We start from the raw sequence: 16,671 nt of genomic DNA, 5'->3' as shown, positions 1-16,671 counted from the left end.
GTGATTACATTAATTTTGTTGTTAGATTTGAGAAAATGTTAACATGAGCTTGTGTTGCTTCAAACTGTAGGACTAAAATGTATGTTCTGTAATATAAACCCAGATCTTAGGAAGGTGATAAGAAAATAATACAATTTGTTCTTTAAATATCGACTTTAAATTATAGAAAGAGTCCAGATTATTTTAAATCTGTATGTGCCTATTATAAAAAAAAAGTATTATCTTTGAAAATCATGTGGGCTGTGATTAAACTTTGATATATATCTACTACCAAGAATAATTTCATAATAAAATATTTTCAGTATTTCAGTATTTTGTCTGGAAAAACACATTTGTGATGTTCAAGATTGATGTAGTTAGTATTGACTTCAATTCACTCTTACTATGCTTAAGCAGTTAGTGAATTCTGGATATATAACGTCTGGTAAGGCCAGTATGATACATATCTACGTATTGTTGAGATGATAATCACAAAAGGCTGGAGAATGACCTAAAAAGGCTAACTATTCTAGACTTAGATAGCCCAACGGTCTTAGAAGAGACCATATTGAAATTTGTGACTCTAGTCACTAAGAAAGTATATCTTGATTGCTTGAAATTTGATTGGCGATGCAGTCCACCTGTGTTGAGGAATGGAAAGGGAGAATGTGTCACCTGTAGGCAGATGGTCTTTTATACATTTTGGTGATTTATGATTGGAGAGTGGACATTGGGATAATAGAACTAATTGTTAATGTTTCGTTTGCACACCTACCAGGTTACCTTTAATTCGTGATTCACTTTTCCCTAAAGACTGTCTAATAAGGGAGCAGTTGTTCAGTCTTGCCATTCATAAGTCCACATTTATTCTTTTGGGGAAGAAATTGCTCAGAATGAATGGTCATCCTTGAGCTCTTAGCTTAAGCCATTATCTTTGAAAAATGGAGTGAAAACACTCATCTTCTTCTTTATTCTACTATGTTTCAACTGCCTTTGACAGCTCAGATAAATCAATATTATCGAGATAAAATCATTAGTCCTAACTAAAATTTTAATAGGAGATATATAGTACTCATATTTTGTTATAATAATTCTTTTTCCATTGTGCCTGCTATATAAATATTTGTTGGTATATAATACATGCCGCTTAGTTACAGGGAAATTGATATAATACAAAATTTAATATTTTGAACTCGACTTGTTCTCCTTTTGGGTACAGAAGATTTACTGAAAACAGTTTTAAAAAAAAATTTTTTTTTTGGTCTATTTTAAGGCCACGGAAAGTGAGGCTGGGGATATGGACCTGAGTGGGTTGCCGGAAACAGCAGTGGATTCCGAAGATGATGATGATGAAGAAGACATCGAGAGGGCATCGGACCCTCTGATGAGTAGGGACATTGTTCGAGACTGCCTGGAGAAGGACCCGATCGACAGGACAGATGATGACATTGGTAAGTGTGGACGAGCGAATCGAATCTAAGAGCAAGTAATATGGTCAAACAGGTTTTAAATTTAATGTGTTCAGACAAGAAGAAAAGGCAGATTCCCACCACACGCACGGATGAAGAATTTGAAGTACATGAAGTATAAAATATATTCGCTAAGATTGCTATACTGATGGCATCTAAGAGTTTCAAGGCTCACAAATTCATTAGTGATATCACTGGTTTTATGATAAGCTCTCTCCTACTACTTATTATACTGGAGGTTTAGAGTAATTTTGGACTCTGGAAAATCAGGTGAATGTATAGCGTCAGACGCAAGAAAGTGAAACCCCAAAACAGAACCGCTGTAATTTATGGTAATCCTCACCACTATCCAGTGAGAAACAAAAAACGTGCCATAAGGAAAAGAATCAACTTTCTCAAAGAAATACAGCTAGTAGTTCTTCAGTGACGCCTGACACACGCCCTGGGCCTGTGTCACTTCCTGGAACGTCCAGCTGGCTTTGGAGGCAGGCGGTCCTGAATCATGTCGCCGCCACCTCCTAATTATATGACCTCGAGCCTCTGTTTCCTCCCCGTGAAGTGAAAAAGAAAACATGCACCTCATAGAGCCATGGTGAAGAGGACAGAAAGAACTTAGTCAGTGATGAATAAAGCCACCTAATGGTAGAGAAAATGAAAGACGGAGACCGCAGGACTGGAAGAGCTTGTGCAGTTATCCGTCTTGTCAACAGCTGGAATTACACTAAAGTGTGTTTTTCTCCACAGCATTGCCAATGAAAAGAGTGATCAAGCTTTTCTTTCTTTTTTTGCTAATCTGTCGGATGATGAGAAATAACATATTAATTTTCATTTGCATGTACCATATAATGCAAATTTTTTAATCGACTAATTTTTATAGATTTGTCTGATCCCTAGAGCATAACCCCTTGGTAACTAAATCTTGGAATATCTTTAGATGGAAGGTGTTATTTCTGCTGTTCTGGGCATCCACTTGCCCAAAAGGCGCTGGAGTGGAACTACTGGCTTTCTGGAGAATTCCCAGAGCTCTGATTCATTTCAGCTCATCATCTCACCCCTTAATAAACTTTAATAAGATCATAGCTCATTTTTAGTGGAAATTCTCCCATTTGAAGTTTATTAGTTTATTCAATTCCATTAGAATTTGAATCATAGTATATACTCTTGCTCCTGAATCACAAGAAAATGTCACCATTTCCACAATGACAGAATTCTTTGTAGACCTTAAAGAAATTCAACTTGTGCCATGAAGATGCTTAAAGTAACGTATTTCTCAGTGGGCAGAATCGTAGGGCATTTCAAAAGAAAGAACCCTCGAGCATTCTTTTTGATTGCTTCTTTTTAAAAAGGTATGATTTTTACATTGAATATCTTTACTTTTCAGAACAACTCTTGGAATTTATGCACCAGTTGCCTGCTTTTGCCAATATGACAATGTCCGTGAGGCGAGAACTCTGTGCCGTGATGGTATTTGCCGTGGTGGAAAGAGCTGGAACCATAGTGTTAAATGATGGCGAAGAGGTTAGTAAATACTGGTACCACTTAAAAAGTTTCTATTTGAAGTTCTGTCAAAACAGCAAATGAACAAAAAAGCAGTTCCTTTTTTCCCTTAAAAAACAATAGACAACAATATGTTTGAATAATTCAAGAATTACGCTGTGCTCATTATTACGTCAAAGTATTCCTGATCCCTTATTTTATCTTCTGATATTTATAATATTTCAAATGATACTAACAGAGATATTTTTATGTATCAAACTTTTCAGATTTTGTAACTTAAATGTTCATAATGTAACAATGCCTTTTGTCGGAACAAAATGATATTCTTATCGAGGCAGTGGAGATCATTTCATCTTATTTACACGTGTTTTGGGCAACAGAAGAAATTGTTTCCATTATGTCATTTTAGAGCAGAATATCCAGAGTCAAATCAGACGAATGAATAACGTGTCTCCTGTGCTAGGCATATGGAAACACATAGATATGTGGCTGTGCTTTATTCCTTGATCTGTTGGTTTGGTAAACAGTTAACTTTACTGGAGGTTTTTATTACTATTTTTTTTCTATAATTAAAATGGAAGATCTGTTAAACCGTTTGTAGGGACCGTTCTAGCATTTACAGCTGCATGATCATGACGTTATTTTCTGCTCTATCTTCATTTTTTTGGAATTAGCTGGACTCCTGGTCAGTGATTCTGAATGGTTCTGTCGAAGTGACTTATCCAGATGGAAAAGCAGAAATATTGTGTATGGGAAATAGTTTCGGCGTCTCTCCCACCATGGACAAAGAATACATGAAAGGAGTAATGAGAACCAAGGTGGATGACTGCCAGGTATAAAACGTTATTAAAAATGCGTATTTTATGTTTAATAAAGGACAGATCTATGCGGTTGTAAGGTTTTTCTGTTTATATAAATAGGTCATCTTTTAGATTTATAAGTAAGATTTTAAAGAACTATTACTTTTAGTGTTTTAGTGTTATCGCACCCCAGGAAATTAAAAATAAATCTCTCTTAAAGCTACTTGAATTCCACAGAACCAAGTGTCCTATAAATATGTTCTGTTTTAAAAAAATGTTATATAAATATATTTTAAAATTTCCACCAATGATTGGTAATCTGTTCTTCAAAAAATATGGAAGTAAAGCTCCCGTTATGAAAAGAAATTATAAGTAGATCAATAAAGATGTTGTGATAGTTACGCAATGTATTTAAATACATATAAGATGATAAATTGATTTTTAGAAATCATGAAAATTAATCTTAGTATGAATCAGTAGGAAAACTTGCTAGTAAAAAAATAATTGCTGATTAAAAACATACTCGATAGTGAAAGAAAAATGTCAGTGTTGATATTAATATTCAATATTTAAAAGCTTTTAATGAAAGACCAGAAAAAGTATTGAGACCAAATGTAAAATTTAATTAGATTACTAGGACTGGTAACCTATATTAGTTAGAAGTACATTTAAGATGTTTTTGTTATCAAGTATTTATAATATATGTCTTGTCTTCTTAAAAATTATCTTTTGAAAGATAAGATATTCTAATATAAATAAGTCAGAAAATTTGACATAGACTAATTACTGTTAAGTGCTCATTGTATTTATTATTCTGAAGTCTGAAATACATCTAAATATACTTTATTCTGAAAGAACATTATTGAATTTTTACAGTGTCTGATGAGTACTAAATAATTCATTTAAATATTAATGTTAAGCATTTTACTTACTAAAAGGAAAAATGGCCATGGCTGTAAATAAAATTATCTTAACAAGAAAATCAAAATAATGTTGACAAATCTTTCAGTGATCACTGTAGACTCCAAGTGTAGAGAGTCAGATGTAGCAGGTAACATTAAATATTTACCTAGAATTGGAAAAGGAAGAGGAGGTAGACAGACGTTGGGGAAGAAGGTGTAATCTATTTACCGGTTGAGGAATTGGTAGGAGACCCTGAGTGTGCAGTCACCAAGATAGGCTCCAAAAGAAAACTGTGATTGAAAAGCTCATTCGACTCTCTACACTTAGAGTGTACAGGCCTCCCTAAGTTGCAGTCATCCTACTGAGTACCTTGTAGGCAGTCGACAGATACTGAGTGGCATGAACAAAAATGGTGTCGTGTTCTCTTTACCAAGAAGCAACTTTGCTTAGGCCTGGCCCTCATTTTTGACAATCCATTAGGTACCGGAAATAAATACTGGGTAATATGATACCTAACTAAGCTTCTGTGAAACCTAAGGACGTAATAGTGAGTGGATTAAATTTAAGATTTATTTCTGTTGCCCATGATATTTCTGGATCTCATGATAAACTCACGGTTGTACTTGGCACTTGGCCCGTTCTCTGTGCGCTTTTCTTCCAATCCTCTCCTTTCGATGTCCATTCTCGTTCCCCTGTTTGGAGGATGCAAGCAGGACTAGGTGTAGACATCCTAAGGTACCAGACGACCGGTAATGGTTCTCCATTCCACGCATGTGCCGTATTTTCTTTTCTCCTCCTCCCGTCCCTCCATTTCTTTCTCCTTCTCCTCTCTTTCCTGTTTCCTTCTCCCCTGCCTATGTGTTAGGCCTGCCGCTGACACCTCACAGCCCTGCCCTGTACCCTTCAGTGTGTGAACTATTGCGTATGAACTTCCCTTACAAGACCGCAAAGTACCAGTTCAAATAGAACTAACCTCTTACGGTAAATCTGGTAGACTCCCCTTTTTCCGAGGCCATGGGAGGTAATGACACTTTGAATTCATGAAGTAGTTTGGGAGGAGAAAGCAGTTGTGCGGATAAATTGAAAGTTGACTATTCTGTATTATGATCCAAGTTTAATTTTACTTATCACTGATAATTTTTATCAGTTTTTTTTTATCACTGATAATTTTTTACTAAATATAAATTGTGATGTCGTGTGAACAAAAAGAAAATAATCCTGTGATATAAGCTGTCATTGCCTTTTTATAGGTGGAATCTGGTTTGGATATTTATTTTATATCAGAAAGCCAAGATCTTACAGTACTTTCATGTGTTTAACAGCTATCTGAAAATATAAAACTTCACCAAAACAATTATGTAGATATAAATAAAATTCACAAATTGTCAACAGACTTCATTATACCAGTTAAAATTTTATTTTACCTATGAATTTCTCACTAGATCCACAAACCTCTTAAAGCAAAAATAAATCTACAGATAAATGTTTTCATCTAAAATTTATTTCTTTTTCGATATCAGACCTGTAGTAGAAATTTAGTTTGGGATTCCCTCCCCCACTTTGCTACAGAACAAATGTTCAGATTATCTGCCTAGACATCAAGAATTCCAAACCAAACTTATTCTAATTTCCTTAAATCCTTAGTCAAGAAGATATTTTGGTACATTTCTCTTCAAAAATTATTTTCTTTACTTACTCATTTGAAATTAGGAATATATATATATATTTTTAGGAGAGGAGTGAGAAAATAAAAGAATTATGTTCTCAAAAATTTAGTATAATGGTGAACACCTAACATTATTTGGAAATATGAAGACCAAATTTGCTGCCCTGTAAAAATAAATAAAGAAAAATATTTTTGAGGTGAGAGACTGTGGACCACATAGTTCAAAATGTATATAAATATACCTGTGGTCAGTGTTGAAGAAATGGGTTTAGTTTTAAGGAATTTTAAAAAATTAATTTTTGTGTAATTACTTAAAAGCCTCTATCTTTTCAATTGTAACTTTTGATTCTAAACTCTTAGTAGAATTGTTAGAAGATATCAACCAACTCAGTGGAAGAAACAAGATTATTATACGCTATTTCTAAAGTGCGAAGTGCTCCGGCCACTTCTGTAAAAAAACTTTATTGATTATGCCGAAAGTATGGAAAATATAGAAAAGTCTGTTAAAAAATAAGTCACTCATAATTTACATTGCTGCAAAATAACAATTAACATTGTATTATATCTCCTTCCAAGGTTTTGATATGTATGCACAATTTTTTTTTTTTTTAATTAGCAACCATGTGATTATGGGACATTGGGCAAATTCACATACCATGGCTACACCTGTGTCTTCATCTGTACAATGGGGATTATAATAATGCCTTCCCTATAGGATGATTTGGAAGATAAAAATTGAGAAAGTTCTGTAAGGCTACTGCAATACGATGATGATGATGATGACATTATGCATATTACAATATTTGGTTTTGCATTTTTTATAAAAATTAATGTAACATCATGAACAGTAAGCCACAGCTCTAAATGTCTATGGAAATATGATTTGAGATGGTCGTTTCATAGTTTCTTATACATGCTCTCCTCTAATTTAACCATCTCCTTTTTTCATGTTTTCACATTAAAGGAGAAGAAAAAAATTGTTCAGGCCTTTTTTTTCCCCAAATGATTTTTTAAATAAGAATAAAACATTCAAAATTCAGAGACAACGATGGTTTTTATTTACTTAAAAATCTACTCTTGTCTTCTCACTGGTCTTTGGTTAATTTGTGAAATAAGTGACTTCTATAATTCATTCTTAACTTTCTTTAAAACTACTAAGAAATATAATTAAGTGGTTTGCCCTAAGCCCTGAAATTTTTATATTTGGAGGAAGAATGACTTCATCTGAATATACTGTTAACTTTTTCTTTAAGAGCAAGGATTACCCCTAATACTCATTATAAAGAATAATGATTTGAGCTTAACAAGTATGTGGCTTATTTTGTGGACCTTTTTGAACAGACTTTCTGAAATAATTTCTTATCAGTATAATTAGCAAATTTATAATGGGATTTCAATGTCTTTTATTAAAACCATCTCTAGTTTAAAATCTTTCTACTAAAATTTTTTCAAACTTTTGAAACCCACTAAATGGTAATTAAGTTTTTATATCTGTCCTAAGATTCCAGTCCCCTCTTATAATGTTTTCCAATTATCAAAGAGGCATCAAAAAGGACTCTCCAAATTTTATTATCTGATTTTTAAAATTGTAGGATTTTAAATATAAAGTACACATAAATATTCTAAAAAATGAAATTTTCTTGACCAAGGAAGAAGTACATTAAAAAGTAGAGAAGGCTGATTAAGTAAGTTCATTACTGCACTCATTAGAAAGTATGGGAAAGACATAGAAAAATGTCAGTGTTGAATAATTAAAGCCCCGAAGTATTAGTACTGCTAGGTCTCTCGCAAGCGCTTTATCATGAGCATGTGACCTGGATTTTATTTCAGTTTGTCTGCATAGCCCAGCAAGATTATTGCCGTATTCTCAACCAAGTAGAAAAGAACATGCAGAAAGTGGAGGAAGAGGGAGAAATCGTCATGGTGAAAGAACATCGAGAACTTGATCGAACTGGGACAAGAAAGGGCCACATTGTCATCAAGGTAAGACAAACGTGCCCGTGTTTTTATTTTATTTTATTTTATTTTTGTAGCATCAGTTATGACAACTTGAGATTCCCTTAATCCCTTCTGAATGCATATAAAAGTTACCTTTATATTTCCTGGCGAAGCAGTTGTTTAAAATTATTATGTATATTAGCACCCAGTTCGTCTTACGTTGAAAATTTGAAATCAGCATCCCATCTAGGTGCTCCTTATGCAGAGTAGTTACTACACCTTTCATTTGTTACAGGGCACCTCAGAAAGACTAACGATGCATCTGGTGGAAGAACATTCGGTAGTGGATCCGACGTTCATAGAAGACTTCCTGTTGACTTACAGGACCTTCCTTTCTAGCCCCATGGAAGTGGGCAAAAAGTTATTGGAGTGGTTTAACGACCCGAGCCTCAGGGATAAGGTCGGAAAATGTATTCTAGTTTGACTTTTAAATATGAAATATTCAGACGTAGACTTAAAGATATATATCTGTATACTTTTGTCATGTCAATTCTGTTCAAACTATTGTAATAGAATAAGAGAATGTCCTTTTTAAGCAAAAATTATACAAATGTTAGTTCTTGTTAAGGTTTCTAGGTTCAGTCCTAGAAATGTCTTTTTTATTTTTTTAATGCAAAAGCTAATAAATTGGCCAGCAAGTGTTTAAACTTTAGTTCTATTGGGAATGTGTTAAAACACAAACCCAAACATCCGGGTTCCATAGGAATGTGCCTTCTCTAGTTCAGTAGGTGGTCGGCGTACACTAGACAAAAGTTGCAGTTTTTTTCGTTGGCAGCAGAGCAGCGTTTCTTTGCGACCATCGCTCGTTGGTGGGCCCCAGCCATATAATTCTAAATAGACCCTCCGTAGCAGCTCTTAAGAACTCTGCCGAGGCCAGATGGGGTGATAAACTACATATGGTCTTAGGAGGTGTGAGAGTCGGTCACAGCCCACACTCGTTTGTGCTTTCCACGTGCAGTCTGATTTACACGAGAGACCTGGGGGAGGCCGGGGAGGAAAAATCCAGAACAGGAGACTCACAGTGGAAAGCCCCGAGCTCTAGTGCGGGTCCCGCCACCGACCGGCTCTGTGGCCTTAGAGCAGTCCTTTGGACAGTGCCTTCCATTTGGTATTCTGAACGTCACGAGCCTCGATCTCAGCTGAGCCTTTAAGCCTCAAAAACGTGGTTTGAGCTTTGCCTCTGCTGTGTACCTTATGTGTCTCCAACCCTCCTGACACTCATTTATTTACTTGCAAAATGAATAATTGACATCCTTTGGGGTTGTTGAGAAGACGAGTAATAGAAGTAAAGTTCTTTATGCTGTGTCTGGCTCAGAGCAAGCACTTAATGCATCTTGTAGGTTGCTTGCTGTTGGTGGTGGTCGGTGGTTTTCAATCTATGATTTATGAGTCTTGTTTCTTTAACGTATAATGTGGCTAGTAGACTTATAAGACGACTTCTCACCTGCAAAATTTTAATTTTATGAAAAGGTCAGGTGTTAGATATAGTTTTGAAGGAGATCATCTTCTGAGTTCCCTAAATTTTAAAAATTGAGCAGTAGTGATAATAAATGACAAAAAATATAATGATAAAGATTTGACTCTTGCGTGATTAGTCAGGTGATATACTGTAACAAATTACAGTCACAATATGTTAACTCTAAACAGTATTTTAACTATAGAGAAAATTTGACCGTATAACATCATCTCTTTCTTTATTGTTAGAATAGCATGCCTGACTTTCTCACTTTAAGAGAATGTTTAAAAACAACTCTACGGAAAATTTCTTTCTATCTTGTTATTCAAAATTTAGAGGAATCAGGGAGATCGTTTTATAGTTTATATCAATGTCTAACCAATTAAAAAATTAGAAAATTAAACTTATATAAAACAAGTACTTGTTTAAAGTTACAGTTATACTTACTTCATTTAGTAAAATTTTGCTGAGAATTTACTTTATGCCTGACATTGTTATAAGTATTAAGGATGCCCTTAGAACAGATAAAGTTGTCCACATGGAACTTATAATCTAATGAATGTCACAGACTTCTTGCTGGGTACAAAACAAATACTCCATCATTATGATTGTGCGAATTGGTTGTGTAAAGGTGTAGGACTATGTGAAAACACATATGTAGGTTAAAAAAAAGGCGCTTTATTTTTCCTGACGAATTGTAGATGTTAAAAGCCTTCTAAATCTTAATGTTGACAAATAACATATAACTCTCAGCCAGTCCCTCCCTTCCACAGCTTGTTCCTTCATAAATCTTTCTAGGATAACAGTATTCATTCCTTTTATCTTTTCTGCCCTCTGACTTAATTTTAAATTTCTGCCCTATTTTGCCTTATATTTATTTACTTTGGTTTTAATATAGCTTTGCTTTTACTACAACCTGTTTCAAACATAATTTGAGAGTAAGCGAGATGTAAGTTGATTACCATCATTCACACAGCCTCAAACCCCTTCTTGGCAAAGCAATGTAATGTCTGTATTCAGAGTATAAATATGTATTTTCGGAAGGTCATTTTCTTATAAATAAGATTCTTGCTGAGGGCTATCGTTCTTAGTTTATTTTCTTGTTCATTGTTATTAGGTAAAGTGTCAGATATCTTTTTTGAAATCATTTTAATCACAAATTTTTAGCGTTAAATTTTTAGAAAACCTATTGAAAATCATTGATTTTTCAGGTTACACGGGTAGTATTACTGTGGGTGAATAATCACTTCAATGACTTTGAAGGAGATCCTGCTATGACGCGATTTCTAGAAGAATTTGAGAATAATCTGGAAAGAGAGGTAATAGTTGTGATTTTTTTTAAAAAAAACAAAAAACCATCACCTTTAAGTTCATTTTATTCAGCCTCTCTTTGAAACCACTCTTCCTGAACTTACAGAAAATGGGGGGACACCTAAGGCTGTTAAACATCGCGTGCGCAGCTAAAGCAAAAAGGAGGCTGATGACGTTAACGAAGCCCTCCCGAGAAGCGCCTTTGCCATTCATCCTCCTCGGAGGCTCCGAGAAGGGGTTTGGGATCTTCGTGGACAGTGTCGATCCGGGTAGCAAAGCGACTGAGGCCGGCCTGAAGCGAGGGGACCAGGTATGGTGTTTCCAAGCGCAAACTTTAAGGGGGCATCTTGGTGTCTTTTCTTTTTTTTTGTCCTTCATTCAGTTGGGAAACTGGAAGTCATTTTGTAACTTTATTTTTAGATATTAGAAGTAAACGGTCAAAACTTTGAAAATATTCAGCTGTCAAAAGCCATGGAAATTCTTAGGAATAACACACATTTATCTATCACTGTGAAAACCAATTTATTTGGTAAGTACTTTCGTATACTTTCATTTTTCTCCTTTTTTCTTTTTTACATTTAGTTCTTATTTGTGAAAAATCATTTTTATAAGTAATATTTCAAACATCATAAGAATGAAAACGTTTGTAGTAAAGTGTATAGATATAGATTTAATTATATACGTATGTAATTAGATCCAAATCAGAAGTTACTGAAGCAAGGACCATAAAATTTTTATTTTATCAATGTTTTTATTCATAATTGTTTTTAATACCTGTACATTTAAAGAATATCCTACTCTATTTTAACTTATTCTGAGTGGAAATAATAGAGGAACATTATAAAGCAGATTCTTGGTGTCTTGCATTCATTGGAGTAGTGTTTTTCTCCAGAATTAGTTTTGGTAGCTGAAGTCTATACTTCCCATCTATTTTCAGTGTCTACAAATGCCTTTGAATTGTTCACATGTCTTATAATGGGTGTTCTGTTGTGTTTTTTTTTTCCATTTTAGTATTTAAAGAACTTCTAACAAGATTGTCAGAAGAGAAAAGAAATGGTGCCCCTCACCTTCCTAAAATTGGAGACATCAAAAAGGCCAGTCGCTACTCCATTCCAGATCTCGCCGTAGACGTAGAACAAGTGATAGGACTTGAAAAAGTAAATAAGAAGAGTAAAGCCAACACTGTTGGAGGAAGGAACAAGCTGAAAAAGATCCTTGACAAGACTCGGATCAGTATCTTGCCACAGAAACCATATAAGTAAGCGTCTCTATGAGTTTTCTGTGCCTTATCTTAACGTGTTATAATGATATGCAAAGGGAATGAGGTAATTAACGTTTGCGAATGAGTCTAAAAATGTTTTAACCTTTTACGGCTGAGCAGTCTCAGAAGCACTATTACACAACCAAGTTTGTTTTAATTCTGTTTTCGCCACTTACTTGCCTTTCCAGTCTTCAAAAATAATATTAGTGCTTTCTCATTTGAACTATTTTTTTTTTCTCATTTGGACTTTTAAAAAAATAATGTGTGTGCGTTCCTGTCTTTTTCATGATTTGAAGTTGTTTCTGCCACTGGTTCTGGGTATCTGCTCCACCCTCAGCATCTGCTCTTGCCCAACCAAATCATTGCCTCTTCCTAGTGCTGCTTTTCATCCTTGTCATTCTTTAGTTCTTTAACTGTCGCCATGATGTCACCAACCAAGCGTAGAACTTCGTTTCTTCCTCCCAGTGGGCTCTATAGTCAGAATGTATTTTCGACCGCTTCTCGGCTGTTTATTCATGCCAGGAGCTCAAACTGGACAAAGTTGCAGGTGTCGCACTTTTTAGCTTTGCTTGTTTGCTTGGTTATTTCTTCATTTTAGCTTTTTCCGAGTCTTGAGATGTATTGTAAAACTCAATTATCATCAGCCAAAAATTTTTTAAATGTTAAGTGGTATGGGTGCACCATATTCATTTAGTGCATTCCTCATACTTCAGTGAGACAAGGGATCACTCGAAAACCTATCAGTTATTTTCTTTCTTTGATAAGTTAATGCATTAAAGAGGAGCAGTAGATATAGACATGGAAGGCCATGTCAAGCATTTCTTTTTTTAAATTCCATTTCAGATAAAATTTTCATCCACAAATTAGAGAGATATGGTCTCGAATATCAGTGATGGGTTGAGTGTCAAACTCGGGTTGTCCCCATTGAACTATAATGTTTGATGGATTTATGTCAGCTAAAAAAGACTTCAACAGCAGAGTCCTAAGGATAAACGATGATGATTTTATTTATAGACTTGAGAATATGTTTATGTTGAGTAAGTTTCTAAGGGATCATGAATTAGGTCTGCTGGTATTACAGAAAATAGGAATTGATTTTAATGTGACCCTTTTTGATTAAAAAAAAAAAAACCTTATTTTAAAACAAATTTTAAAAATTACTTAAATGTAGAATTAGTAATAAAACAATAACAAAAAATTTCAGAGCTATATTTGATCATGAGTTAAATATGAACCTAAAAAAAATCAAACAGAAGTCAGCATGACCCTGGCAAGTATTAATAGAAATGCGACAAGTAAGAACTGCAATGTAATCCATCCACAGTACAGGATGTTGGCAGGAACACAGCATGAGAATACTATGTATAATTTTGTTCTGTTTGTAGTTACGACCATATTCAAATGCTAGAGAAGGGAAAAGAAAGAAGGATAATGATTAGATGTGTCGATTTTAAAACACTGAGAAAACATCTCGTTTATAATTAAGAAAATGTATGACGTTTATGTATTTTATGAAGATTGAAATAATTCATATATGTAATACAATTGAAGTGATAAATAATTTACTTAAAAGAGGGCTCAGTAAACTCTAGGGTCAGTCATATTGGTATGATAGACTTGATTTACACTATTACCAAAATTTCTCGCGGAAGTCAGCATGTGTTTATGAAGATTTTTTTGACAAAGTCACTGAGCTGGTCCGTCAAAGAAGTCTTCTGGAATATTGTTTCGTTTTGTTTTTCTCTCAAACATTATCAGTGTTACGGAAGGTAGGATGCTGAATGATGGCACATTGGCAGGGGTAGGCATGACAGAGTCATGTGAATACAGGGTTAAAGGAAAGGGCGAGGCAAGAGCATTGTAGAATTCAGGTCTGGTTGTCAGATAAGTAGAGAGAGCCTGACGAACCCAGAAATAAAGAGGAACTAAGTCAACAGACTATTAAGTTAACAAAGGCCAAAAAACAGTTTCAGTCACGATGAGAGGAGAGAGTTGGAGAGGTCAAATAAGAGGATGTGCTCAGGGACAAACTTCTCTGAATTAAATCTTGAATATAAAGTAGTTTCAGTCCAAGAGTATCTTCATGTCTGTGAATAACAGAGATACAAACAAGGGGAGAGAGCTCAGTCATGTTAAGTGTTAAAATGTTGTAGAGAAGCATTTCTTAAGAAGGCAACTCTTTTCGGACATTCTTGGAGTATGTACTAGCATTTACAGCCGTTTGCACCAACAGTGGCCCAGTCAGCTAGATGTGTCGTCTGAACCCATAGTAGTTGTCACATGTCGTGTACGACATCTGATATTTTTGGCGGTAAAGACTGGCTTATATGTTTAAAAAGAAAAATTCTACTCATAATGTGAAGATTTTAATGTTTCACAGAACAGTAATACTTTGTCTTTATATGCAATGCCTGTTTGTGCTTAAATGGAAATTTTATTTTGTCATGGACTTACTTTAAATTTGGAAGCATTTACGCTAAACTCATCTTTAATTTTTGTTTTGACTTTAAAAGAAAGCTCTTGTCCTTGCGTATTTACCTCTATAATTTCTATTTTCCCCCCAAATAAAAAGAATGCTGCCTAATCTCTTTTTAGCATAGCCATTAAAAAGTTGCTATGATCCAGCTCTAATGTCTAAAAACCTAATTTATGCAAATGCCATACTTTTGTTTATGATACATTGGTTTACATTTCAGTCTGAGTATGATTTTTTTTTCCCTCTTGTTTCAAGGTATTTATAGAAATTCGACAGAACTGTAACCATTTGCTTATGATCTAGTGTTTTTGTGTTTGTGCGTGCATATTGTTTTATTTTGATGTTTCGGTTTGGAAACAGTCGAATCTTCAAATCTAAAAATAATTTTTATATATTATTAAAGTAGGTTTTAAGAGTTATTCACAGTAACGGGCTTTTTAGAAATGGAAATTAGTTTGTAGCTATCTATAATAAGCAGAATTTCTCTGTGGGCTCTTAAATGTTTAACTAGAAATTCTGAGTAGAGATTTAAAAGTAAAAGTGAATCATTGGATTTCCATGTCCTCTTCTTTGGTACTAAGAAATGTCACCATGTGCCACAGCTTTTTATGCTCTGTATAATTAAGAAATAATGTCTGTGTCGGGATTTATTTACATTTGACTCCGTAATGATCTCATTTATTTCTCTGAAACATCAGAGAATGAAAGGAGGAGTTTGGAATTTTTTTCCCTCTGTTCATTTAACTCACTTTCTTCAACTCTTAAAGATCAGATTATAAAACAATTTATCATTCTGATGCAGAAGTCATCAGTTGAACGCAACAAAATGCGTTGTGTGTGTGTGTGTGTGTGTGTGTGGAATTCAACAAAAGTGTTTATATACATAACAACTTCAAAACCTTGAGTCAACTCAAACCACAAGAACAGGTTGCTATTTAAAAATACTAACAAAATATCAGATGTGTCAGTAAATGCGTTCTTTTTGATGTGCTTTTTCTTAAATCTATTTCCATTAGTTCACTAGAGCTTAACTTTTCTCGAATGTATTTCCGTACCGAGAAAACACTAATATTTGTTATGATTTGCCTTGTTAAAAAGATATAGATTTCAGAGAAACATACTATATACTCAAGAACAACAAAATAAGTGGAGTCGGATACACTTAAGCAGTAACTGCTTTTGCAATTTTCAACCAGATATATTCGTGATATTTGTACATTAACTGCAAGGTTTATGAAATAGGGTTTATTTGTGGCCCGCGTCTATTACGTATGGATGTTAGAACGTTTTAACTCGTCGGTTATGTATTTTCTGGTTTTCCTCTCTGTTCAGTGACATTGGGATCGGTCAGTCTCAAGATGACAGCATAGTTGGCCTGAGGCAGACCAAGCACATCCCAACTGCGCTGCCCGTCAGCGGGACCTTGTCCTCCAGTAACCCTGACCTGCTGCAGTCACATCATCGCATTTTAGACTTCAGTGCGACGCCTGGTGAGCGTCACGCAGATTCGTTTTGTATTACAGCAGTCACGTCATCCTCTTCCTTCTAATGCATCTCTTTTGGTTTGGCATGGATTATATCAGAGTCAGGGTGAACCTTCAGTTTCCAACAATTGGAGCCACCTCTTTATTCTTGAGACCGTTTCGATATGGCCGTGGGCAAATTAATCTCTGAACTCGTGTTCATATTTTTATAAAATGAAGATAACACATGCCATGCAGGCATTACTAGGTCATATTATTTTAAGGGTTTTTTTTATTAAGTTTATTGGGGTAACATTGGTTAATACAATTATATAATTTTCAGGGGTACATTATAATTGGACATCTGTATATTCTAGTGTGTGTTTACCACC

At 34.7% G+C, this 16,671-nt stretch overlaps 1 protein-coding gene across 12 annotated transcripts in view; it reads left to right on the top strand.

Annotated features, from left to right (window-relative positions):
* Positions 1 to 16,671, top strand: part of RAPGEF2 (Rap guanine nucleotide exchange factor 2) — a 181,061-nt gene that overhangs the window by 145,861 nt on the left and 18,529 nt on the right. For all 12 annotated transcript variants that reach the window (XM_036233997.1, XM_036233992.1, XM_036233993.1 and 9 more), the window contains 10 exons: positions 1,253 to 1,430; positions 2,830 to 2,966; positions 3,620 to 3,778; positions 8,145 to 8,297; positions 8,548 to 8,712; positions 10,980 to 11,087; positions 11,186 to 11,389; positions 11,500 to 11,608; positions 12,091 to 12,337; positions 16,149 to 16,306. In XM_036233997.1, coding sequence (XP_036089890.1) covers positions 1,253 to 1,430; positions 2,830 to 2,966; positions 3,620 to 3,778; positions 8,145 to 8,297; positions 8,548 to 8,712; positions 10,980 to 11,087; positions 11,186 to 11,389; positions 11,500 to 11,608; positions 12,091 to 12,337; positions 16,149 to 16,306 — 1,618 coding nt within the window. The remainder of the gene's footprint in view (positions 1 to 1,252; positions 1,431 to 2,829; positions 2,967 to 3,619; positions 3,779 to 8,144; positions 8,298 to 8,547; positions 8,713 to 10,979; positions 11,088 to 11,185; positions 11,390 to 11,499; positions 11,609 to 12,090; positions 12,338 to 16,148; positions 16,307 to 16,671) is intronic.

The sequence above is a fragment of the Rousettus aegyptiacus genome, unplaced genomic scaffold, assembly GCF_014176215.1.
Source record: "Rousettus aegyptiacus isolate mRouAeg1 unplaced genomic scaffold, mRouAeg1.p scaffold_m13_p_16, whole genome shotgun sequence".
NCBI lineage: Eukaryota > Metazoa > Chordata > Mammalia > Chiroptera > Pteropodidae > Rousettus > Rousettus aegyptiacus.
This window is presented reverse-complemented; position numbering and strand designations above follow the sequence as displayed.